Genomic DNA, 26,958 nt, shown 5'->3' on the forward strand with positions numbered 1-26,958 from the left:
GATCAATAAAGTACGATCTATCTATCTATCTATCTATCTATCTATCTATCTATCAGACAGAGGGCTGCTGTGCCTCCTGTCATCATTAATGGACGTCTCTTTAAAATGACCGCTCAGAGGAGAGGAGTTCTCATTTCTCTAACCGCCTGCTGCTTCCCCTCCTCTCTCCTCGGTTCCCCTCCTCGGCTCCTCCGCTCGCATCTCCTGTGGGCGGGACAAGGTCTCGAGGATAGGAGTCGAGGATAGGAGTCGAGGAGGGGAGTCGAGGAGGGGAGCCGAGGAGGGACATTTGATGAAATGAGAACGGGCCCCGGTCATCACACAGACTCTGCGCATGCGCATTCAGTCAGCAACAGATTCACGCGGGGGAGTTTATTCGGTTTACCGTAAAGTATGATCAATAAACCGTTAAATACGACAGTTTTTAGGGTCTTTATATGAACAGTCTGAGGGTCTGACACCGGGACAGATCCGGTGAGTCTCCGGGGAGCTCGGTTAGTCCTGAGATAGTGTTAACTGTTGTCACAGTAAGTTAGCTGCTAGCTGTTAGCCGCTAACACAAACACTGCGGTCAGGGGCTCACTGTTACCTGTGTCTTTATAATATATACCTTCAGCTCCACCTGTGACAAGCAGAGCTCAGGTGAGTGGGATGTCACAGAGTCATTTCTTACTCTTTATGTCTCTGTTGTTGTGTCCCAAACACAGCTAACTAGTTACTAACTAGCTCCTAACATTAGCTCCACTGGTTTTGTCACCAGATGCTCAGCAGCTCCAGTTAGAACAGATGAACACTTGAGTTATCCTGTTAAAGAACAGGTTTAATATCTCATTTAGGGTTCGAACTGATTATTACTACACACCGTACCTGTGAACTTTTAGAGTTAGTGTCGCCACATGTTGGTATTTCAATGATTAGCTGTACTGTACTGTACCCAATATACAAGCTGTTAATAAACTTTTCAATCAATCAATCAATCAGAATACCTGTTGGCTAACGTCAGGTTTATAGACGCGGAAGATAGATATAGGGTTAGAACAGGGTTTAATAACTTCCTGTTAGCATTGAGTCTAACCTCCCTGTTCCTCCTGCAGACTGAGGAAGAGGAGGAGGAGGAAGATAGATATAGGGTTAGAACAGGGTTTAATAACTTCCTGTTAGCATTGAGTCTAACCTCCCTGTTCCCCCTGCAGACTGAGGAAGAGGAGGAGGAGGAAGATAGATATAGGGTTAGAACAGGGTTAATAACTTCCTGTTAGCATTGAGTCTAACCTCCCTGTTCCCCCTGCAGACTGAGGAAGAGGAGGAGGAGGAAGATAGATATAGGGTTAGAACAGGGTTTAATAACTTCCTGTTAGCATTGAGTCTAACCTCCCTGTTCCTCCTGCAGACTGAGGAAGAGGGAGGAGGAAGATAGATATAGGGTTAGAACAGGGTTTAATAACTTCCTGTTAGCATTGAGTCTAACCTCCCTGTCCCCCTGCAGACTGAGGAAGAGGAGGAGGAGGAAGATAGATATAGGGTTAGAACAGGGTTTAATAACTTCCTGTTAGCATTGAGTCTAACCTCCCTGTTCCTCCTGCAGACTGAGGAAGAGGAGGAGGAGGAAGATAGATATAGGGTTAGAACAGGGTTTAATAACTTCCTGTTAGCATTGAGTCTAACCTCCCTGTTCCCCCTGCAGACTGAGGAAGAGGAGGAGGAGGAAGATAGATATAGGGTTAGAACAGGGTTTAATAACTTCCTGTTAGCATTGAGTCTAACCTCCCTGTTCCCCCTGCAGACTGAGGAAGAGGAGGAGGAGGAAGATAGATATAGGGTTAGAACAGGGTTTAATAACTTCCTGTTAGCATTGAGTCTAACCTCCCTGTTCCTCCTGCAGACTGAGGAAGAGGAGGAGGAAGATAGATATAGGGTTAGAACAGGGTTTAATAACTTCCTGTTAGCATTGAGTCTAACCTCCCTGTTCCTCCTGCAGACTGAGGAAGAGGAGGAGGAAGATAGATATAGGGTTAGAACAGGGTTTAATAACTTCCTGTTAGCATTGAGTCTAACCTCCCTGTTCCTCCTGCAGACTGAGGAAGAGGAGGAGGAAGATAGATATAGGGTTAGAACAGGGTTTAATAACTTCCTGTTAGCATTGAGTCTAACCTCCCTGTTCCTCCTGCAGACTGAGGAAGAGGAGGAGGAAGATGTCGCTGGTGTCAGATCTGGAGGGTCTCTCTCTCTCTCTGGACGACTGTCGCTGCCCCGTCTGTCTGGAGATCTTCATGGAGCCGGTGACCCTGCCCTGCTCACACACCTTCTGCAAGGTAACACACACACACACACACACACACACACACACACACACACACACACAGACCTTCTGCAAGGTAACACACACACACTAGGGGTTTCAGCAACTAGTCGACTACCTCTACCACTAGTCGGCGCTGTAGTCCCTAGTCATCTAGTCGTGAACAAAATGGAGGCAAACGTGGGAGATGAGGATGCCGGGCTGCGAATCGGCTAGCTGATTCTGGTAGACGGCGGTGGCAACACTGGACTGTGACTGGACGAGAGATGGCAGAGGGAAGTGACGAGGCAGGAAGCGAGTTAGGAGATATGGACGTAACAGGCGCAGGCGGGAGTTGTGAAAATGGAAAATGGGATATAGTGAGGAGAAATAAACGTAAAAAGGGAGGAAATACTAATTCGGATGAGAGCAATAGTGAGGGTGAAAGGAGAGAAAGAGTGGTCGGAAATAGGCAACAGGAGTTCATGGTGGTTGTGAAACTTGCGCAAGAGGGAGCTTCGTTTGGCGTGTGGAACCCAATACGGTTAACTAAATCCATCAGTAAAGAAATCGGGGAGGTGATGAGTGCTAAAGTATTGAGGAATGGATCAATGTTGATCAAATGTAGGGATAGAGAGCAACAGGGGAAAGCAATAACGATGAGTACTGTGGAGGGTAAGAAAGTGGAATGTTCACTGTTCAGTGGTAGAAAGCTAGTCAGGGGAGTTGTGACAGGAATCCCCGTCAGAATATCAGCTGAGGATGTGAAAGGGAATATAACAAATGCAAGAATAAGTGATGTCAAACGCATGAAAGCAAACCGCAATGGGATCAAAGAGGATAGTCTTTCGGTTCTGATCACTTTTGATGAAAAAAGTCTTCCGGAAAAGATACTCATTGGATATATGTGTTATTATGTGAGACCGTATGTTCCACCACCACTAAGATGTTTTAAATGTCAGAGATTTGGACATGTGGCGGCAGTGTGCAAGGGAAAACAAAGGTGTGGCAGATGTGGTGGAGATCATGAATACGGCAAATGTGAGGAAGGGGCAAAGCTGAAATGTTGCAATTGCGGAGGGGAGCATAGCTCAGCGTACCGTGGATGTGAGGTTAGCAAGAAAGCAGAAGAGGTGCAGCGAGTCAGGGTGACGCAGGGAGTTAGCTATGCAGAGGCAGCAAAGACCGTTTCAGGAGGAACGCAGGTTACAATGGAAAACAACAAAAAGAGCAAAGAAACAGAAAAAGTTCACAACTGTGTTAAGTTGAAGGAGGACACTCTGATAGTGAGTCAAAGAGAGTTTGTACTGTTTATGGCAGAGATTATCAACTGTTCAGCGCAGACTAAAAGCCGGAATGAAAGAATCAAAATAATTGTCAAATCAGCTGAAAAGTACCTTGAGGTGAAAGGGATGCACTGGGAACATGTGAAAGATATCCTGAATGATGACGTCCAACAATCTCAGACATGGACTGGATCATCCTGATGGTGTTCATTGTACTGCAGTGGAATGCTAGAAGTTTAATTGCAAATGGACAAGAGTTCAAAAAATATATAGACAACCTGGGAGAGAAACCTAATGTACTTTGTATCCAGGAAACATGGCTGAAACCACAACTGGATTTTATTGTGAAGGGATATCCTGCAGTTAGACGAGATAGGGACTCTGGCAGAGGGGGAGGAGTTGCAACATTCATACAGAGTGGTATAAGTTACAAAGTTATGCATGTAAGTACAGAGCATGAGGCAATAGTTATAAGGGTATGGAATGATAGAGGACCTATAGATATAGTAAATGATTATAATCCATGTGGGAAATGAGATCAAAGTATATTAGAGGATGCTGGGGGTTCACTGCAAGACAAAGTAATATGGTGTGGGGATTTTAATTCACATAACTCGCTATGGGGAAGCAGTAGCACAGATGCAAATGGTGCAGTAGTTGAGGAATTTATAGATGACCACGGGCTAGTGTGTATTAACACTGGGGAAGGAACACGATATAATTGTACGAAGAATATAGAAACAGTACTCGATCTGACATTTGTATCTAGTGCTATAGCAGGTATAAGTACATGGGATGTGGTAAAGCATACTACAGTGGGCAGCGATCATTATCCGGTGATGACTAAAGTTGGAACCAACATGAGTTTTGAAAAGGAAAAGAAAATTCCTAGGTGGAAATTGGGAAAGGCTAATTGGGATGCCTTCCAAGTTGTAAGTACGAATAGATGTAAAACACTTCAAGAGGAACATTTTGATGATATAAATAAATTCAATGATGAGCTGGTCAAGGTTATCATTCATTCAGCTAAAGAAACAATTCCGAAGATTGCAGGAGCTAGGCGTACCAAGAGTGTACCCTGGTGGAATGATGAATGTAGCAAGTCCATTAAAGACAGAAATAAAGCATTCAGGCAACTCAAACAACTCCTTTCTCAGGAAGCTTTGAATCAGTATGAAAGGGCCCAGGCTATAGTAAGGAGAACAATAAGAACGCAAAAACGCACTTTTTGGAGGCAATATTGCAATAGTATTGGAAGAGAAGTACAGCTTGCAGATGTTTGGGGCATGATCAGGAGAATGGGTGGAATTCGAAGGAATTATGAGTTGCCAGTTTTGAGCAGAGGGGACATAATGGCTGTCACAAACTTAGGAAAGGCGGAACTTCTAGCTCAAACATTTAGGAAAGTTCATAGTTCGGATAACCTTACAGAGGAAGCCAGGCAGTGCAGAAATAATACACTAATGGAAAACCTGAGAATATTGGATAGAGTAGAAGTGTTAGGGGATCAGTTGGACCTGCATTTTAGTATGTTTGAGTTGAGAAGAGCAATTATTAGTGCTCGTCAAACCACTCCTGGGAAAGATGGTGTTTGTTACAAAATGTTGGAACACATGACAGATAACACTCTAGTCATTGTGTTAAGGTTGTTTAACAGGGTGTGGGATTCTAGTGCCCATCCGAAAGCCAGGGAAAGACCCTTCAGATCCATCTAGCTACAGACCTATTGCCCTGACATCTCATTTATGCAAAATGATGGAAAGAATGGTTACAGAAAGGTTAACATATATCTTAGAAAGTAAAGCTCTGTTGTCCCCGTATCAAAGTGGGTTTCAGAGGGGTCAGGGGTCGGAATACAATGGATTCTATATTGTGCTTAGAATCAGACATCAGGAAAGCACAGACCAACAAGGAAGTAGTGATTGCAGTCTTCTTTGATATTGAAAAGGCTTATGACATGCTCTGGAAGGAAGGACTACTAATCAAGTTAAAATCATTGGGAATTGGTGGTAAAGCATATAATTGGGTTATGAATTTTTTACTGGACAGGAAAATACAAGTAAGAGTAGGTGCAGAGTACTCAAGTGTTTATGCTGTGGAGAATGGTACAAGGTAGTGTATGTAGTCCGTTGCTGTTCAATATAATGATACATGACATTTTTAATCAAGTTCATCCAAGTGTGGGAAAATCTTTGTATGCAGATGATGGGGCTTTGTGGGCAAAAGGTCGCAATGTAGCACATGTTGGAAAGAAAATACAAGCTGCAATAGTTGAAGTGGAGAAATGGACAAATAAATGGGGATTCAAACTGTCAGTAGCTGAGACGCAGGTCATTTGTTTTACAAAACGGCATAAAATTGCTCCTATATCGTTAAAATTGTATGAGCAACCTCTTGAACAGGTTAATACAATAAGATGTCTTGGTGTTTGGTTTGAAAGCTAACATGGAGCAATCATATAGGCAAAGTTCAAAATAAATGTAAAAAGGTCAACAATGTACTTCGGTGTTTGGCGGGACAGGAGTGGGGAGCGAGTAGATCATCACTTCTGAATATATATTGGGCACTCATGAGACCTGTAGTAGATTATGGGTGTATAGCGTTCATGGCAGCAGCAGAATCTAACCTTAAAAAACTGGATGTCCTACAAGCTCAGGCCCTGAGAATATGTAGTGGAGCTTTTAAAACATCTCCAGTATCAGCAATACAGGTGGAAATGGGAGAAATGCCTTTAAGGATAAGAAGAGTTAAGTTAATGTTGGCATACTGGGTAAACCTTCAGGGGCATTGTGATAGTCATCCTGCGAAAAGTATTTTGAAAGACTGCTGGGAGCACGATGAGTCACATTTAACACGTGTTGGATGGATTGGCGATGTTAAAGCAGCAAGTATAGGTTTGAATAAAATACAGTATTGCCCCACAGTTCCAATCTCGTCCATTCCACCCTGGTTATTCCCATTGCCAAGGGTAGACCTCAATATACAAAGGGAGTTGAAGGAAAAGAAAGAACTACTACCAGTATGGCGCATAGTCCAGACTCAGACTCAACAATCATATTTACAGATGGCTCCAAAGACCCAGAGACAGGGCGTGCAGGGGCAGCAGTTTATATCCCAGTGAGTAATACACATATAAAGAAAAGGGTAACAGACCATGTGTCAGTATACACCACAGAGTTGTGGGCATTGGTGTTGGCATTGAAATGGATAGAGGGGAAAGAAATACATAATAGTGTAATTGCATCGGACAGTTTTTCAGCATTATCGAGTATACGATCAGGCAGATCTTCATTTAGAATGGACATAATAAATGAAATATTTCTAATTTGATATAAAATGCAAATCAAAGGCATAGCAACTAGTTTCATCTGGGTTCCTGCTCATGTTGGTGTGGAGGGTAATGAACAGGTGGATATTCTGGCCAAACAAACACTCAGAATTATGAACATAGACATAGAAGTTCCACTTAGCAAAGCGGAGGTTAAAACATTCATACATAAATATGCACAAACAACATGGCAAGAACATTGGGACCTTAGTGATACAGGAAGACATCTTTATAACATTCAAAGGTATGTGGGGGATGGAAGGAAGGTGGGGTTTAAAAGAAGGGAGGAACATGTCATTTCTCGGATGAGAATAGGTCATACAGGTCTCAATCATACATTGAGTAGAATAGGAAAGCATCCAACCGGAAAGTGTACACACTGTAGCCAGCCAGAAACTGTGGAACATGTTTTAATGATTTGTGTGAAATATAGTGTTCAGAGAGGTGTGTTTTTCAGACACTGAAGAGGGCAGGATTCAGTGACTTGTCGATGTCGGGGCTGTTGGGGAAAACATCAGGCAATATTTATTGTGAGATTATTAAGTTTTTAAGAGAAACTGATAAATTTAAAATAATCTAGAGTTTTGGTTCTTTTTTGTTTTGGTTTGTTTGTTTTGTTTTTGTTTGTTTTGTTTTTGTTTGTTTTGTTGTGTTTTATTTCTTTTGTTTATTGTTTTCTGGATAGTCTCTTGTCCACACTCCAGACCAGTTGGTGGCGGTAATGCACCTATAAGTTGGTTTGCCAACCGCCAATAAAATCTAAAGAAGAAGAAGAAGATGAGGATGCATTGGCGCTGAGGTGCTGCAAAATGCTCCTTCAAAACATGTCCGACATTCAGGGGTCCTCATCTTATGCGCCGCACCTATGCGCCGCACCTATGCGCCGCACCTATGCGCCGCACCTATGCGCCGCACCTATGCGCCGCACCTATGCGCCGCACCTATGCGCTCTACAGTTTCCGTTTTAGCTCCGGCGCTAAAAGTTCACGAGCTCCACTAGCACCCCCTCCTCTTTGAACATCTGTTTGGACCTCATTTAGAGAGCAACTAGAAAACACAGGTCAACAGTGGCGCGGATGAGCTACGGGATTACTGCCAGCAGACACCCCCATACCCCCACCATGGATAACCCTCTGGAGTGGTGGGCACAAAACACAAACCGCTTCCCCCGTTTAGCCAAGCTTTCCAGGAGCTACCTGGCTAGCCACCAGGAGCTACCTGGCTAGCCACCAGGAGCTACCTGGCTAGCCACCAGGAGCTACCTGACTAGCCACCAGGAGCTACCTGGCTAGCCACCAGGAGCTACCTGGCTAGCCACCAGGAGCTACCTGGCTAGCCACCAGGAGCTACCTGGCTAGCCACCAGGAGCTACCTGGCTAGCCACCAGCACCCCAAGTGACCGGATGGTTTCCCTGGCAGGCAACACTGTCACGCGACAGCGGTGACGCCTCCTTCCCTCACATGTTGACGCTTTGGTCTTCCTTAACGCAAAAAACCTGGAAGGCTGGACATCGTTATCGAGGACAGTGACAGCGAGTAAAGTGTTGCGCAATGCGCACTGGATTTACGTTGCATTTATGTTCTCAACAGAGTGTTTGCAGTAGATTTGGTGAGTCCAGTTTTTAATTTAATCAGCCATGTAACCCAAATTAAAATGCTTTGTTGCAGTGTGTAACGTAACCGTATGCATGCAATACAAAATACAGTTTTACATCTCTGTGTGTCTTTATTGTGACGCAACAACTAGTCAACTACTATTTTGAAAAACTTGTTGACTAGTAAATATTGGTAGTTGTGAAACCCCTAACACACACACACACCTTCTGCAAGGTAACACACACACACACCTTCTGCAAGGTAACACACACACACACCTTCTGCAAGGTAACACACACACACACCTTCTGCAAGGTAACACACACACACACCTTCTGCAAGGTAACACACACACACACCTTCTGCAAGGTAACACACACCTTCTGCAAGGTAACACACACACCTTCTGCAAGGTAACACACACACACACCTTCTGCAAGGTAACACACACACCTTCTGCAAGGTAACACACACACACCTTCTGCAAGGTAACACACACACACACCTTCTGCAAGGTAACACAACACACCCTTCTGCAAGGTAACACACATCCTTCTGCAAGGTAACACACCACACACCTTCTGCAAGGTAAACACAACCCCTTCTGCAAGGTAAACACACACACACACCTTCTGCAAGGTAACACCCACACCTTCTGGCAAGGTAACACACACCAACCCTTCTGCAAGGTAACACACACACACACACCTTCTGCAAGGTAACACACACACACACCTTCTGCAAGGTACACACACACACACACGCCTTCTGCAAGGGTAACACAACACACACACGCCTTCTGCAAGGTAAACACACACACACCGCCTTCTGCAAGGGTAACACACACACACACGCCTTCTGCAAGGTAACACACACACACACACACCTCTGCAAGGTTAACACACACACACGCCCTTACTGCAAGGTAACAACACACACGCCTTCTGCAAGGTAGCACCACACACACGCCTTCTGCAACGGTAACACCCACACACACGCCTTCTGCAAGGTAACACACACACACACACACACCTTCTGCAAGGTAACACACACACACACCTTCTGCAAGGTAACACACACACACACACACACCTTCTGCAAGGTAACACACACACCTTCTGCAAGGTAACACACACACACGCCTTCTGCAAGGTAACACACACACACACACCTTCTGCAAGGTAACACACACACACGCCTTCTGCAAGGTAACACACACACACACACACACACACGCCTTCTGCAAGGTAACACACACACACACACGCCTTCTGCAAGGTAACACACACACACACACACCTTCTGCAAGGTAACACACACACACCTTCTGAAACATACTGGACCATGTTTATTCCCCTTTTCAACATGGATACAAGGTTCTCCCTCGCCCTCCCTTCAGACCACATCTCTCTGCTGCTGCTGCCTGCTTACAAGCAGAAACTCAAACGGGACAGACCGATAACAAGGACAGTACAGCGATGGAGCGAGGAGTCAGATGCAGCACTGCAGGACTGCTCTGCATCTACGGATTGGAGTGTGTTTGAGGACAACAACATCAACACACACACGGACACTGTCATCTGCTACATTGGGAAATGCATCGATGACGTGGTACCGAAGGTTTCTGTACGGCCATTCCCAAATCAAAAGCCCTGGATAAACTCCGATGTGCGCTACAAGCTGAGAGCGCGTACTACCGCGCACAGAGCTGGAGATCTGGAGGAGTACAGGAAGTCTAGGTATGATCTCCGGAGAGCAATCAGCAGCAAAGAGACAGTACAAAGACAAGGTGGAATCTGACTTCAAAGGCTGTAACACCAGGAACATGTGGGCGGGACTAAGGACAATGACTGACTACAAAGGAGCAGCGGGGGGTGCTGCGGGAGTGTCTGCGTGCGCATCTCTCCCAGATGAGCTAAACAGTTTCTTTGCACGCTTTGAGAGCAGCCAGGCTGTGGAGGTACAGAGGGACCAGGAGCTACACTGCCCTTTTGTTTTAAATAGGGCAGATGTGTGTAAATCCTTTAAAAGGGTTAACCCACACAAGGCTCCTGGACCTGATGGCATCCCTGGCCGTGTTCTCAGGGTGTGTGCAGTTCAGCTGGCAGAGGTGTTCACAGCAGAGGTGTTCACAGCAGAGGTGGGACCAAGTCTTTGCACTCAAGTTCAAGTCCCAAGTCCTAAACTTTGAAAACCGAGTCTTAAACAAGTCATTATGTGCTTTTCAACATAACAGTTGCATAAACATAAAATGAAGTAACAGTTTCATTCAGCCACACAATTTGTGTGCTTTTTTTTATTATGAAAAATGATGTGAAGTGTGTGTGTGTTTGTCAGAGTGAGTGAGTGAAAAACACAAGTTATAGATGCATCAATCTCAGGGTCCAAGAGACCAAATAATCATTTGAGTATAATTATGTGTATATAAATATGTAATTTACAACAGCTGTAAGATGCTTGAAAATGCACCTTGAAAATGCTTGAAAAGTGCTTGAATTTGACTTTGGAGAAGGTGTAAGAACCCTGTACACGGCAAAGCTTCGGATGTTCACAACGGAGTACTGCCTTCACTTGCCTGAGTGTGGAGTTCCATCTTGTGGTGACAGCAGCAGGGATGCCTCTTTGTTCCCCAAATTCAGCATCAAACACATCTTTAAAAGTTGTGCTTGCATGCAGCAGTGAGCTGAGCTTAGACAACTTTGCAAGAGAAGAGGTTGTTCCTTTTGTTTCCTTCAATCCGTCTCCCACCACCAGCTGCAGTGTGTGCGCAAAACACTGCAAGCGCTGTTTCTTTGCCATGGCAGCATCTGCCGTTTCCTGATCTTCAAGGGAAAGGTCATGCCATAGCTCTGGGTCATCAACATCATCCTCTTCATCAACATCTTCATCTTCTTGCTCCGTTGGGAAGCACACAGTGAACGCTTTACGCATGTTGGCTCACAGATTCTTTCAGCTGTGTGTGAGCCTTTGAAGCGGTCGCAGGCCAGGAGATTGGATTTCAGCTCTACCCTCTCTTCATCCGTCTCTAAATAGTGTGCACCAAGGAATCCCCTCATCTTTCTGTCAGACCAAATGTAAATTGCCGTTTACATAAGGATGTGACCAGCATCGTTGCCAGGTGCGCTGTGGCTGCCACGCGCGCTGTGGGGGGCGGGGCTGACACACATGAGGTGTGATTTGTGCCAATGAACGAACTCACTGAGCAGACAATCGTGTCGATCGTCGCCTACCATGCCGTGAACTATGCCGTGAGAGAAGTAACGTGACACTCTCGTCGCCACCCCTCTCGTCTGAGAAGCTACGTGACGTCTGCGTCTGAAGTTACTTTACTTTGGTAGTTATCACCAAATAACCCAGTTATGTTGCAGCTACTTAGTTGCTGTTCAAGCTAGACTCTATTTCAATATAGTTTTGGTATTAAAATAATGTTACACCTCTTGTATGCCCTGAATGCAAAAAGAGAGGACTAAAACCACCAGACTCAGGGACAGTTTCAGGACTAAAACCACCAGACTCGGGGACAGTTTCAGGTCTAAAACCACCAGACTCAGGGACAGTTTCAGGTCTAAAACCACCAGACTCGGGGACAGTTTCAGGTCTAAAACCACCAGACTCAGGGACAGTTGCAGGACTAAAACCACCAGACTCAGGGACAGTTTCAGGTCTAAAACCACCAGACTCAGGGACAGTTTCAGGTCTAAAACCACCAGACTCAGGGACAGTTTCAGGTCTAAAACCACCAGACTCAGGGACAGTTTCAGGTCTAAAACCACCAGCCTCAGGGACAGTTTCAGGTCTAAAACCACCAGACTCAGAGACAGTTTCAGGTCTAAAACCACCAGACTCAGGGACAGTTTCAGGTCTAAAACCACCAGACTCAGGGACAGTTTCAGGACTAAAACCACCAGACTCAGGTACAGTTTCAGGTCTAAAACCACCAGACTCAGGGACAGTTGCAGGACTAAAACCACCAGACTCAGGGACAGTTTCAGGACTAAAACCACCAGACTCAGGGACAGTTTCAGGACTAAAACCACCAGACTCAGGGACAGTTTCAGGTCTAAAACCACCAGACTCAGGGACAGTTTCAGGACTAAAACCACCAGACTCAGGGACAGTTTCAGGACTAAAACCACCAGACTCAGGGACAGTTTCAGGACTAAAACCACCAGACTCAGGGACAGTTTCAGGTCTAAAAACCACCAGACTCGGAGACAGTTTCAGGTCTAAAAACCACCAGACTCAGGGACAGTTGCAGGACTAAAACCACCAGACTCAGGGACAGTTTCAGGACTAAAACCAACCAGACTCAGGGACAGCATCAGGACTAAAACCACCAGACTCTGGGACAGTTTCAGGTCTAAAACCACCAGACTCAGAGACAGTTTTCAGGACTAAAACCACCAGACTCAGGGACAGTTTCAGGTCTAAAAACCACCAGACTCAGAGACAGTTTCAGGTCTAAAACCACCAGACTCGGGGACAGTTTCAGGACTAAAACCACCAACTCAGGGACAGTTTCAGGACTAAAACCACCAGACTCAGGGACAGTTTCAGGACTAAAACCACCAGACTCAGAGACAGTTTCAGGACTAAAACCACCAGACTCAGAGACAGTTTCAGGACTAAAAACACCAGACTCAGGGACAGTTTCAGGTCTAAAACCACTAGACTCAGGGACAGTTTCAGGTCTAAAACCACCAGACTCAGGGACAGTTTCAGGTCTAAAACCACCAGACTCAGAGACAGTTTCAGGACTAAAACCACCAGACTCGGGGACAGTTTCAGGTCTAAAACCACCAGACTCAGACAGTTTCAGGACTAAAACCACCAGACTCAGAGACAGTTTCAGGACTAAAACCACCAGACTCAGAGACAGTTTCAGGACTAAAACCACCAGACTCAGACAGTTTCAGGTCTAAAACCACCAGACTCAGAGACAGTTTCAGGACTAAAACCACCAGACTCAGACAGTTTCAGGTCTAAAACCACCAGATTCAGAGACAGTTTCAGGACTAAAACCACCAGACTTGGGGACAGTTTCAGGTCTAAAACCACCAGACTCGGGGACAGTTTCAGGTCTAAAACCACCAGACTCAGAGACAGTTTCAGGTCTAAAACCACCAGACTCAGGGACAGTTTCAGGTCTAAAACCACCAGACTCAGAGACAGTTTCAGGACTAAAACCACCAGACTCAGGGACAGTTTCAGGTCTAAAACCACCAGACTCAGAGACAGTTTCAGGACTAAAACCACCAGACTCAGAGACAGTTTCAGGACTAAAACCACCAGACTCAGAGACAGTTTCAGGACTAAAACCACCAGACTCAGGGACAGTTTCAGGACTAAAACCACCAGACTCAGGGACAGTTTCAGGTCTAAAACCACCAGACTCAGGGACAGTTTCAGGTCTAAAACCACCAGACTCAGAGACAGTTTCAGGTCTAAAACCACCAGACTCAGGGACAGTTTCAGGACTAAAACCACCAGACTCAGGGACAGTTTCAGGACTAAAACCACCAGACTCAGGGACAGTTTCAGGTCTAAAACCACCAGACTCAGGGACAGTTTCAGGTCTAAAACCACCAGACTCAGAGACAGTTTCAGGTCTAAAACCATTATTGTCATACGTACATAACTACACTGTAGCTATGTACGTATGACAATAAAAGCTGAGGTGTGCTTCCTGTATAATAATAAAGGTGACTTCCTGTCTTCAGGTGTGCTTCCTGTATAATAATAAAGGTGACTTCCTGTCTTCAGGTGTGCTTCCTGGAGTCCGTGGATAAGGCCACGCTCTGCTGTCCTCTCTGCAGGAAGAGAGTCTCCTCGTGGGCGAGGCTGCACAGCAGGAAGAACTCCATGGTGGATCAGAAGCTGTGGAGCAGGATCCAGAGCAGCTTCCCCCGTCAGTGTGAGAGACGAATCAGAGGAGAGGAGGAGGAGCCGGGAGGTACACACACACACAGACACACACAGACACACACAGACACACATACAGAAAGAGAGAGACACACACAGAGAGACACACATAGAGACACATACAGAAAGAGACACAGACACCGTAGTACTGTTAGGATACAGCTGTACTTCTTATTTGTGTGTGTGTGTGTGTGTGTGTGTGTGTGTGTGTGTGTGTGTGTGTGTGTGTGTGTGTGTGTGTGTGTGTGTGTGTGTGTGTGTGTGTGTGTGTGTGTGTGTGTGTGTGTGTGTGTGTGTGTGTGTGTGTGTGTGTGGTGTGTGTGGTGTGTGTGTGTGTGTGTGTGTGTGTGTGTGTGTGTGTGTGTGTGTGTGTGTGTGTGTGTGTGTGTGTGTGTGTGTGTGTGTGTGTGTGTGTGTGTGTGTGTTCTCAGTGTTTTTTCCCAGAGTGTGTCTGCCTGGAGAGCTGAAGCAGGAGTACGAGGATCAGGTCTCCAGAGTAAGTTTAACACGTGTGGTTGAGCACACACACAATTACCTTCACTGTTCAACATTTGACGTGTTGTATGTTTCAGCTGACGGAGGAGAAGCTGTTGACGTGTTGTATGTGTCAGCTGACGGAGGAGAAGCTGTTGTTGACGTGTTGACGTGTTTTATGTTTCAGCTGACGGAGGAGAAGCTGTTGACGTGTTGTATGTTTCAGCTGACGGAGGAGAAGCTGTTGACGTGTTGTATGTTTCAGCTGACGGAGGAGAAGCTGTTGACGTGTTGTATGTTTCAGCTGACGGAGGAGAAGCTGTTGTTGACGTGTTTTATGTTTCAGCTGACGGAGGAGAAGCTGTTGTTGACGTGTTGTATGTTTCAGCTGACGGAGGAGAAGCTGTTGTTGACGTGTTTTATGTTTCAGCTGACGGAGGAGAAGCTGTTGTTGACGTGTTGACGTGTTGTATGTTTCAGTTGACTGAGGAGAAGCGGGTGCTGGAGGAGGAGGAGAGCAGGCAGAGTGAGGAGTTGATCAGGCGTCTCCTGCAGGAGGAACAGCTGGAGCTGCAGGAGGAGAGGAAGAGGAGGGAGGAAGACGAGAGGCTGGCTCTGCTGCTCAGCTCTCAGCTGGTCTGTACTCACTGTGTCATACATCACATGTGCTGTATGTTTATAACATGTACTGTATGTTTATAACGTGTCATACGTCACATGTACTGTATGTTTAGAACGTGTCATACGTCACATGTACTGTATGTTTATAACGTGTCATACGTCACATGTACTGTATGTTTAGAACGTGTCATACGTCACATGTACTGTATGTTTATAACGTGTCATACGTCACATGTACTGTATGTTTAGAACGTGTCATACGTCACATGTACTGTATGTTTATAACGTGTCATACGTCACATGTACTGTATGTTTAGAACGTGTCATACATCACATGTGCTGTATGTTTATAACGTGTCATACGTCACATGTACTGTATGTTTATAACGTGTACTGTATGTTTATAACGTGTCATACATCACATGTGCTGTATGTTTATAACGTGTACTGTATGTTTATAACGTGTCATACGTCACATGTACTGTATGTTTATAACGTGTCATACGTCACATGTACTGTATGTTTAGAACGTGTCATACATCACATGTGCTGTATGTTTATAACGTGTACTGTATGTTTATAACGTGTCATACGTCACATGTACTGTATGTTTATAACGTGTCATACGTCACATGTACTGTATGTTTAGAACCATGTGTTTCATTTAATATGTTCTCCTGCAGAACGCTACTCCTGCAGCCAAGAAGAAGAAGAAGGAGGTCAGCGGGGGACAGATGGAGAGGTGAGGGGGGGGTCTTTCCCTGAGTCTGGTGGTTTTAGTCCTGAAACTGTCTCTGAGTCTGGTGGTTTTAGTCCTGAAACTGTCTCTGAGTCTGGTGGTTTTAGTCCTGAAACTGTCTCTGAGTCTGGTGGTTTTAGTCCTGAAACTGTCTCTGAGTCTGGTGGTTTTAGTCCTGAAACTGTCTCTGAGTCTGGTGGTTTTAGTCCTGAAACTGTCTCTGAGTCTGGTGGTTTTAGTCCTGAAACTGTCCCTGAGTCTGGTGGTTTTAGTCCTGAAACTGTCTCTGAGTCTGGTGGTTTTAGTCCTGAAACTGTCCCTGAGTCTGGTGGTTTTAGACCTGAAACTGTCCCTGAGTCTGGTGGTTTTAGTCCTGAAACTGTCTCTGAGTCTGGTGGTTTTAGACCTGAAACTGTCTCCGAGTCTGGTGGTTTTAGTCCTGAAACTGTCCCTGAGTCTGGTGGTTTTAGACCTGAAACTGTCCCTGAGTCTGGTGGTTTTAGACTGGAAACTGTCCCCGAGTCTGGTGGTTTTAGTCCTGAAACTGTCCCTGAGTCTGGTGGTTTTAGTCCTGAAACTGTCCCTGAGTCTGGTGGTTTTAGTCCTGAAACTGTCCCTGAGTCTGGTGGTTTTAGTCCTGAAACTGTCCCTGAGTCTGGTGGTTTTAGTCCTGAAACTGTCCCTGAGTCTGGTGGTTTTAGTCCTGAAACTGTCCCTGAGTCTGGTGGTTTTAGTCCTGAAACTGTCCCTGAGTCTGGTGGTTTTAGACTGGAAACTGTCCCTGATTATGTTGTATCTGTTTCAGGTTCTTGTGTCCTCTCCCTGCTCACAGCAGCTCATCAGACGGCAGCTTCATGTCCAACAAGGTAAACCCGTCTGTCTTCATCTGGCATCAATAATCATATCCATACAGTGTGCACAATTATTAGGCAACTGAATATTTTGACCACATCATAATTTTAAAGCAGTTTTTCCAGCTCCAAGCTATATACACTTCATATCAGGTGATCTGTCTTTGTGTAATGAGGGAGGGTGTGGCCTAAGGAGACCAACACCCTATACTGAGGTGACCATAGTTATTATGCAACGTCTTTTCCTCAGGCATGATGCGTCTCTAGAGATGCGACCGCGTTGCGTCTTTAGAGATGCGACCGCGTTGCGTCTTTAGAGATGCGACCGCGTTGCGTCTTTAGAGATGCGACCGCGTTGCGTCTCTAGAGATGCGACCGCGTTGCGTCTCTAGAGATGCGACCGCGTTGCGTCTCTAGAGATGCGACCGCGTTGCGTCTCTAGAGATGCGACCGCGTTGCGTCTCTAGAGATGCGACCGCGTTGCGTCTCCAGAGACGCGACCGCGTTGCGTCTCTAGAGATGCGACCGCGTTGCGTCTCTAGAGATGCGACCGCGTTGCGTCTCTAGAGATGCGACCGCGTTGCGTCTTTAGAGATGCGACCGCGTTGCGTCTCTAGAGATGCGACCGCGTTGCGTCTCTAGAGATGCGACCGCGTTGCGTCTCTAGAGATGCGACCGCGTTGCGTCTCTAGAGATGCGACCGCGTTGCGTCTCCAGAGACGCGACCGCGTTGCGTCTTTAACGATGCTACGACATCACTGAATTCTAATGAACGTGTCCTCCTTGTCTTCTCCTGCAGGAGAACATCCTCCTCCGCGATGCGGCGTTACAGGAGGAGCGTTTGGAGGGTTTCCTCAGCTCCTCAGAGGAGGAGCAGCGCGAGAGTCGCATCCACGCAGACGCTGGACCTTCATCGTCCAAGAGGAAGATCTCTGAGACGTTGGAGGACGAGGATCTGACGGCCCCAAAGAGAGGCTGTCCCTCCCCCTTCTCCCCCACTGTGGACCTCACCGGGTGGGAGAGCAGACGGCAGCAGCAGGAGGACGACGACCGGAGGCTGGCTAAGGTGCTGCAGAAGGAGCTGGACCAGGAGGAGAGGCAGAGAGCCAGTGACCGACGCAAAGGGTCCGCAGACCCCTACCTGCTGCGGCAGAACAGGGGCAGCACCAAGACCTCCAGCACCAAGACCTCCAGCACCAAGACCTCCAGCAGAGTCAGCCCTGAGACCTCCAGCAGGGGCAGCACCAAGACCTCCAGCAGCCCTGAGACCTCCAGCAGGGGCAGCCCTGAGACCTCCAGCAGCGCCGAGACCCCCAGCTCAAAGACCTCATCCTCCAGGCGCAGTAAGCAGGCCACCCTGATGGAGATGTTCAGCCTGAGCAGCTGAAGGGGGTCCTCAGAGACCTCCTCCCCTGGAGCTTAAACTTGAAGTTTTGGACTTTTTGAAAATCTGTTTTAAATCAAGTTTTTTGCAGACGTGTCACTGCGGGACTCTCATCAGGAGAGTAGACCTGGTCCCTCTGAAACCTGCAGATCTGCTGACTTTCTCTGCTTATATTCAGGTGAAAATCTATGGACATGAAACACCTGGACTCTGAGGACCTGTGTGGACTTTTAAGATGTTCTCTGACATATACAAACACTAATGTAGAGCATGCAGACTGATAATAAATAATTCTCCTGTGTGGTTCAGATCTATTCATCTCGTTTGGGTAACTTGTGTGTTGTTAGCACTTCTTAGCGCGTGGCTCGGGAGGTCATTCATTCTTTTATGATTCGTATGATGTTTTAATGCTTTGTCAAGCACTTTGTGACTAAGTCTGGGAAAAGCGCTTTATAAATACATTTGACTTACTTAAAGTGGACCTATCATGCTATATTTGAATGATATATTGTAGGGCCATACCTATATAAGGTATATTTATACGTTTTCTTTTTCAAAATACCAAACAGATCATGCATTTTAGCCATGCCTCATTTCGCTCTATGTGCTCTCCTCCAGCCTGTCTTTGCATGCGCTGCAGCTGACCACGCCCCCCTGCAAAGGAGGGGGCCGAGTTACGAGCGTTGTGTTGCCATGCTGTTGCCATGCTGTTACCATGCCACGCCAACCTCTCATTCCCCTGATAGGTCAGCTCCTCCGTCCTGACGTCAGGACAGTGTTCAAATCTGGATCAGTTTTTATCAGATCCGGTGCAGCCCCTTTTTTAGAGATTTGGGTATGGAGGAAAATAGAGAGGGTTGTGTTTTCTGACACTTGGTGAGTTCCCTGGAACACCGGGGACACATATTCATGTAGAAAAGACGTACACAAGTGCATTTTGGATGATAGGTCCCCTTTAAGTTTATAGTGGTTTACACCGGAGAGAAATAGCTGTCACACTGAGATAGTGTGGACCAGAACTTTAAAGTCTCCTATCATGCAAAAGTCACTGATGTCTTCTCTACATCACCATGTGTCCCCGGTGTGTCAGGAGACTCTCAAAGTGATGTCTTCTCTACATCACCATGTGTCCCCGGTGTGTCAGGAGACTCTCATAGTGATGTCTTCTCTACATCACCATGTGTCCCCGGTGTGTCAGGAGACTCTCTAAGTGATGTCTTCTCTACATCACCATGTGTCCCCGGTGTGTCAGGAGACTCACTAAGTGATGTCTTCTCTACATCACCATGTGTCCCCGGTGTGTCAGGAGACTCTCAAAGTGATGTCTTCTCTACATCACCATGTGTCCCCGGTGTGTCAGGAGACTCACTAAGTGATGTCTCCTCTACATCACCATGTGTCCCCGGTGTGTCAGGAGACTCACTAAGTGATGTCTTCTCTACATCACCATGTGTCCCCGGTGTGTCAGGAGACTCACTAAGTGATGTCTCCTCTACATCACCATGTGTCCCCGGTGTGTCAGGAGACTCACTAAGTGATGTCTTCTCTACATCACCATGTGTCCCCGGTGTGTCAGGAGACTCACTAAGTGATGTCTTCTCTACATCACCATGTGTCCCCGGTGTGTCAGGAGACTCACTAAGTGATGTCTTCTCTACATCACCATGTGTCCCCGGTGTGTCAGGAGACTCACTAAGTGATGTCTTCTCTACATCACCATGTGTCCCCGGTGTGTCAGGAGACTCTCAAAGTGATGTCTCCTCTACATCACCATGTGTCCCCGGTGTGTCAGGAGACTCTCAAAGTGATGTCTCCTCTACATCACCATGTGTCCCCGGTGTGTCAGGAGACTCACTAAGTGATGTCTTCTCTACATCACCATGTGTCCCCGGTGTGTCAGGAGACTCTCAAAGTGATGTCTCCTCTACATCACCATGTGTCCCCGGTGTGTCAGGAGACTCACTAAGTGATGTCTTCTCTACATCACCATGTGTCCCCGGTGTGTCAGGAGACTCTCAAAGTGATGTCTCCTCTACATCACCATGTGTCCCCGGTGTGTCAGGAGACTCTCAAAGTGATGTCTCCTCTACATCACCATGTGTCCCCGGTGTGTCAGGAGACTCACTAAGTGATGTCTTCTCTACATCACCATGTGTCCCCGGTGTGTCAGGAGACTCTCTAAGTGATGTCTTCTCTACATCACCATGTGTCCCCGGTGTGTCAGGAGACTCTCTAAGTGATGTCTCCTCTACATCACCATGTGTCCCCGGTGTGTCAGGAGACTCTCAAAGTGATGTCTTCTCTACATCACCATGTGTCCCCGGTGTGTCAGGAGACTCACAAAGTGATGTCTCCTCTACATCACCGTGTGTCCCCGGTGTGTCAGGAGACTCACTAAGTGATGTCTTCTCTACATCACCATGTGTCCCCGGTGTGTCAAGAGACTCACTAAGTGATGTCTTCTCTACATCACCATGTGTCCCCGGTGTGTCAGGAGACTCACTAAGTGATGTCTTCTCTACATCACCATGTGTCCCCGGTGTGTCAGGAGACTCACTAAGTGATGTCTTCTCTACATCACCATGTGTCCCCGGTGTGTCAGGAGACTCACTAAGTGATGTCTTCTCTACATCACCATGTGTCCCCGGTGTGTCAGGAGACTCACTAAGTGATGTCTTCTCTACATCACCATGTGTCCCCGGTGTGTCAGGAGACTCTCAAAGTGATGTCTTCTCTACATCACCATGTGTCCCCGGTGTGTCAGGAGACTCTCTAAGTGATGTCTTCTCTACATCACCATGTGTCCCCGGTGTGTCAGGAGACTCTCTAAGTGATGTCTCCTCTACATCACCATGTGTCCCCGGTGTGTCAGGAGACTCTCTAAGTGATGTCTTCTCTACATCACCATGTGTCCCCGGTGTGTCAGGAGACTCTCTAAGTGATGTCTCCTCTACATCACCATGTGTCCCCGGTGTGTCAGGAGACTCTCTAAGTGATGTCTCCTCTACATCACCATGTGTCCCCGGTGTGTCAGGAGACTCTCATAGTGATGTCTTCTCTACATCACCATGTGTCCCCGGTGTGTCAGGAGACTCACTAAGTGATGTCTTCTCTACATCACCATGTGTCCCCGGTGTGTCAGGAGACTCTCTAAGTGATGTCTCCTCTACATCACCATGTGTCCCCGGTGTGTCAGGAGACTCTCAAAGTGATGTCTTCTCTACATCACCATGTGTCCCCGGTGTGTCAGGAGACTCACAAAGTGATGTCTCCTCTACATCACCATGTGTCCCCGGTGTGTCAGGAGACTCACTAAGTGATGTCTTCTCTACATCACCATGTGTCCCCGGTGTGTCAGGAGACTCACTAAGTGATGTCTCCTCTACATCACCATGTGTCCCCGGTGTGTCAGGAGACTCACAAAGTGATGTCTCCTCTACATCACCATGTGTCCCCGGTGTGTCAGGAGACTCTCTAAGTGATGTCTTCTCTACATCACCATGTGTCCCCGGTGTGTCAGGAGACTCTCAAAGTGATGTCTTCTCTACATCACCATGTGTCCCCGGTGTGTCAGGAGACTCACTAAGTGATGTCTTCTCTACATCACCATGTGTCCCCGGTGTGTCAGGAGACTCACTAAGTGATGTCTTCTCTACATCACCATGTGTCCCCGGTGTGTCCCCGGTGTGTCAGGAGACTCACTAAGTGATGTCTTCTCTACATCACCATGTGTCCCCGGTGTGTCAGGAGACTCTCAAAGTGATGTCTTCTCTACATCACCATGTGTCCCCGGTGTGTCAGGAGACTCACTAAGTGATGTCTTCTCTACATCACCATGTGTCCCCCGGTGTGTCAGGAGACTCACTAAGTGATGTCTTCTCTACATCACCATGTGTCCCCGGTGTGTCAGGAGACTCTCTAAGTGATGTCTTCTCTACATCACCATGTGTCCCCGGTGTGTCAGGAGACTCTCTAAGTGATGTCTTCTCTACATCACCATGTGTCCCCGGTGTGTCAGGAGACTCTCAAAGTGATGTCTCCTCTACATCACCATGTGTCCCCGGTGTGTCAGGAGACTCTCAAAGTGATGTCTTCTCTACATCACCATGTGTCCCCGGTGTGTCAGGAGACTCACAAAGTGATGTCTCCTCTACATCACCATGTGTCCCCGGTGTGTCAGGAGACTCTCAAAGTGATGTCTTCTCTACATCACCATGTGTCCCCGGTGTGTCAGGAGACTCACTAAGTGATGTCTTCTCTACATCACCATGTGTCCCCGGTGTGTCAAGAGACTCACTAAGTGATGTCTTCTCTACATCACCATGTGTCCCCGGTGTGTCAGGAGACTCACTAAGTGATGTCTTCTCTACATCACCATGTGTCCCCGGTGTGTCAGGAGACTCACTAAGTGATGTCTTCTCTACATCACCATGTGTCCCCGGTGTGTCAGGAGACTCACTAAGTGATGTCTTCTCTACATCACCATGTGTCCCCGGTGTGTCAGGAGACTCACAAAGTGATGTCTTCTCTACATCACCATGTGTCCCCGGTGTGTCAGGAGACTCACTAAGTGATGTCTTCTCTACATCACCATGTGTCCCCGGTGTGTCAGGAGACTCACTAAGTGATGTCTTCTCTACATCACCATGTGTCCCCGGTGTGTCAGGAGACTCACTAAGTGATGTCTTCTCTACATCACCATGTGTCCCCGGTGTGTCAGGAGACTCTCAAAGTGATGTCTCCTCTACATCACCATGTGTCCCCGGTGTGTCAGGAGACTCTCTAAGTGATGTCTTCTCTACATCACCATGTGTCCCCGGTGTGTCAGGAGACTCTCTAAGTGATGTCTCCTCTACATCACCATGTGTCCCCGGTGTGTCAGGAGACTCTCAAAGTGATGTCTTCTCTACATCACCATGTGTCCCCGGTGTGTCAGGAGACTCTCTAAGTGATGTCTTCTCTACATCACCATGTGTCCCCGGTGTGTCAGGAGACTCTCAAAGTGATGTCTTCTCTACATCACCATGTGTCCCCGGTGTGTCAGGAGACTCACTAAGTGATGTCTTCTCTACATCACCATGTGTCCCCGGTGTGTCAGGAGACTCACTAAGTGATGTCTTCTCTACATCACCATGTGTCCCCGGTGTGTCAGGAGACTCTCTAAGTGATGTCTTCTCTACATCACCATGTGTCCCCGGTGTGTCAGGAGACTCTCAAAGTGATGTCTTCTCTACATCACCATGTGTCCCCGGTGTGTCAGGAGACTCTCTAAGTGATGTCTTCTCTACATCACCATGTGTCCCCGGTGTGTCAGGAGACTCTCTAAGTGATGTCTCCTCTACATCACCATGTGTCCCCGGTGTGTCAGGAGACTCACTAAGTGATGTCTTCTCTACATCACCATGTGTCCCCGGTGTGTCAGGAGACTCTCAAAGTGATGTCTTCTCTACATCACCATGTGTCCCCGGTGTGTCAGGAGACTCACTAAGTGATGTCTTCTCTACATCACCATGTGTCCCCGGTGTGTCAGGAGACTCACTAAGTGATGTCTTCTCTACATCACCATGTGTCCCCGGTGTGTCAGGAGACTCACTAAGTGATGTCTTCTCTACATCACCATGTGTCCCCGGTGTGTCAGGAGACTCACTAAGTGATGTCTTCTCTACATCACCATGTGTCCCCCGGTGTGTCAGGAGACTCTCTAAGTGATGTCTTCTCTACATCACCATGTGTCCCCGGTGTGTCAGGAGACTCTCTAAGTGATGTCTTCTCTACATCACCATGTGTCCCCGGTGTGTCAGGAGACTCTCAAAGTGATGTCTTCTCTACATCACCATGTGTCCCCGGTGTGTCAGGAGACTCACTAAGTGATGTCTTCTCTACATCACCATGTGTCCCCGGTGTGTCAGGAGACTCTCTAAGTGATGTCTTCTCTACATCACCATGTGTCCCCGGTGTGTCAGGAGACTCACTAAGTGATGTCTCCTCTACATCACCGTGTGTCCCCGGTGTGTCAGGAGACTCACTAAGTGATGTCTTCTCTACATCACCATGTGTCCCCGGTGTGTCAGGAGACTCACTAAGTGATGTCTTCTCTACATCACGCCTCTACGTTTCGGGCTGGACCTGCTTCGCCTATCCTGTACTGCTGTGCTGAGGAGGATCTTCACCGGGGACATCGCGGAGAGTCCGGAGCGCCTCTACGCCTCGAGCTGGGCCTGCTTCGCCTATCCTGCTGTGCTGAGGAGGATCTTCACCGGGGTCATCGCGGAGAGACCGGAGCGCCTCCATGTTTCGGGCCTGCTTGCGCGCCTATCCGGATGCTGTGCTGGTCTGGGAAAATGGCCCCTATCGTGATTCTGCTGTGCCCGTTAGCTATTTTGGACAATGAGAAGTTCTCTCGTCATCCTGAGAAGTCGACTGGGTTCAGGTCTGTTCTACCGCCCGCAGTGGACATCCCCTGTAAAGGTTCGGATGTCTTACACAAACAATTACTGGTTGCCTTGTCACAGACATTCAGTTCGACAAATGTTTGTCTTTCTCACTTGCCTGCTATGATGGTTCTTCAGGACTGCTTCTTGAGCTCTAATCTCACTTTCGCGGAGTTTGCTGGTGACTTTAAAGCAGATGACAATGTATGTGTGTCGTTTAAGAGGAAAAGGTGCTTGGTTGTTTTGCTATTATTACTATCAGGGAATGTACAACTAAACCCTGGTCCGCCCAGTAGCAGTAGTAGTCAGATAGCTACTCCTGCTGATTTTATTTCTAGATCTGGGTTGGGATTCATTCACTTAAATGTGCGCAGTCTGTTACCTAAGTTAGATTTTGTCCGCATTTGGGCGAGCTCGACTGATGCTGATATCATTGTCTTATCAGAAACGTGGCTAGATAAATCTATTTTGGCCTCTGACATCTACTTAAATGGTTATAGTGTATATCGTACCGACCGTCCTAAAAAAGGTGGTGGCGTTGCCATTTATGTGAAAAATAAGTTTTGTGTAACCAAGATGGTTTCCAAATCTATTAGTAAACAACAAGAATGTTTAGCCTTAAATATTGAAGTAGCAAAGGGTCAACAGGTCATGGTGGTGGGCTGCTACAGACCCCCCTCAGCTGTCAAGGACTCCTTGTCTTCATTGGCAAAACTTTTATCTCAACTTGACTACAAGGAAATAGTGCTGCTTGGTGATTTTAATTGGGACTGGTTAACTTCTGTGTCAGAGGATTTAAAAAACCTTTGTATCTCTCTGAATGTTACTCAGATTATAGACAGTCCTACTCGCCCTAACGTTAAGTCCCCTAATAAATCCTCCCTAATTGATCTCATATAGTGGGAATGGGAAATCCCACTATATGTTCTTCCACGGACGAAATAATTATTATTATTCCATTCACTTATTTTGTCCGTCTTCTCCTCCCACATTGAACATCGCAGAAACTCCGTTCAAACATCAAAACGTTCAGCTCGGTCGGGAATCGACTGCTATTGCTTTTATCATTCATAACTTTCATAATTCCAGAGATACATCCCATAATACATCACATTTTTAACATTGAAGTCAATGGAGATATTCTTCAGACTTCAACAAATCTTCATGCGACTTCAACTGCTAACTGTTCATTCATACTTTCACTCAGAAACCTCATTCCAACTTTCAAATGTTACACATCTTTCTGACATTATCCGTGTAACACAACTTTTAAATCTGATTCTTACTTTTAGAGATATTAAACATTGTTCAGACCTTGGTAAAGAGGTTTTCTTCAGATTTTAACATTAACTAGAGTGCGTGATGTCACAGCTAGAGGGTGAGACATCTTGAAATGTGCCTTCATATATTTTTTTAAAACTGCCATAATTCCCAAACCCTACATTCTTGAGACTTAACTTTTCATGATAAACGTAGGAAAACATCTCGTAGCTTGAAAAATGACAAATAATTCAACAAAATAATTCAACAAAATGCCTCTTGAGGGCATGAAGTGACAAAAACGTTCAACATGTCTCCATTAAAGCCCATTGTAATTTCAGGCAGATATTTCCTCACAGCAGCAGCCGCACACCTTTCTTAAACTGCCAAAAAGGCCACATTATTAACCCGAAAGTACACAAAAATTACACTTCAGATGCTCAACTTCCTTGACATGCTTCATGTTTTGAAATTTCACAGATATCTGTTATCGTTCTTCCACAAAACGTTCACATGTAAGAGGTTCATCTCTCATACAGAACAATGAAGCCTGTGATCTCTGCACACCTCGTTAGCTCAAATATCAACACCTGTGTAATGGAACACGATGATGTCATCACTCCAACTGACAGCAGTCAGTTCTAACTGTTCATTTCATACTCTCTCTCTCTCTCTCTCTCTCTCTCACTCTCTCTCTCTCTATCACTCTCTCTCTCTCTCTATCTCTCACTCTCTCTCTCTCTCTCTCTCACTCTCTCTCTCTCTCTCTCTCTCTCACTCTCTCTCTC

General features: G+C 46.7%; 1 protein-coding gene across 1 annotated transcript; it reads left to right on the forward strand.

Moving 5' to 3' along the window:
• The first annotated feature begins 303 nt into the window (after positions 1-303).
• rnf168 (ring finger protein 168) lies at positions 304-18,793 on the forward strand. The gene is made up of 8 exons (XM_034120855.1): positions 304-642; positions 2,171-2,312; positions 14,252-14,441; positions 14,842-14,906; positions 15,365-15,520; positions 16,189-16,247; positions 17,050-17,110; positions 17,895-18,793. Exons 2-8 carry the CDS (start codon positions 2,193-2,195, stop codon positions 18,480-18,482), a joined length of 1,239 nt encoding a protein of 412 aa, XP_033976746.1. The 5' UTR covers positions 304-642; positions 2,171-2,192; the 3' UTR covers positions 18,483-18,793.
• The last annotated feature ends 8,165 nt before the right edge of the window (positions 18,794-26,958 follow it).

Source organism: Trematomus bernacchii, unplaced genomic scaffold (genome assembly GCF_902827165.1).
Source record: "Trematomus bernacchii unplaced genomic scaffold, fTreBer1.1, whole genome shotgun sequence".
Lineage (NCBI taxonomy): Eukaryota > Metazoa > Chordata > Actinopteri > Perciformes > Nototheniidae > Trematomus > Trematomus bernacchii.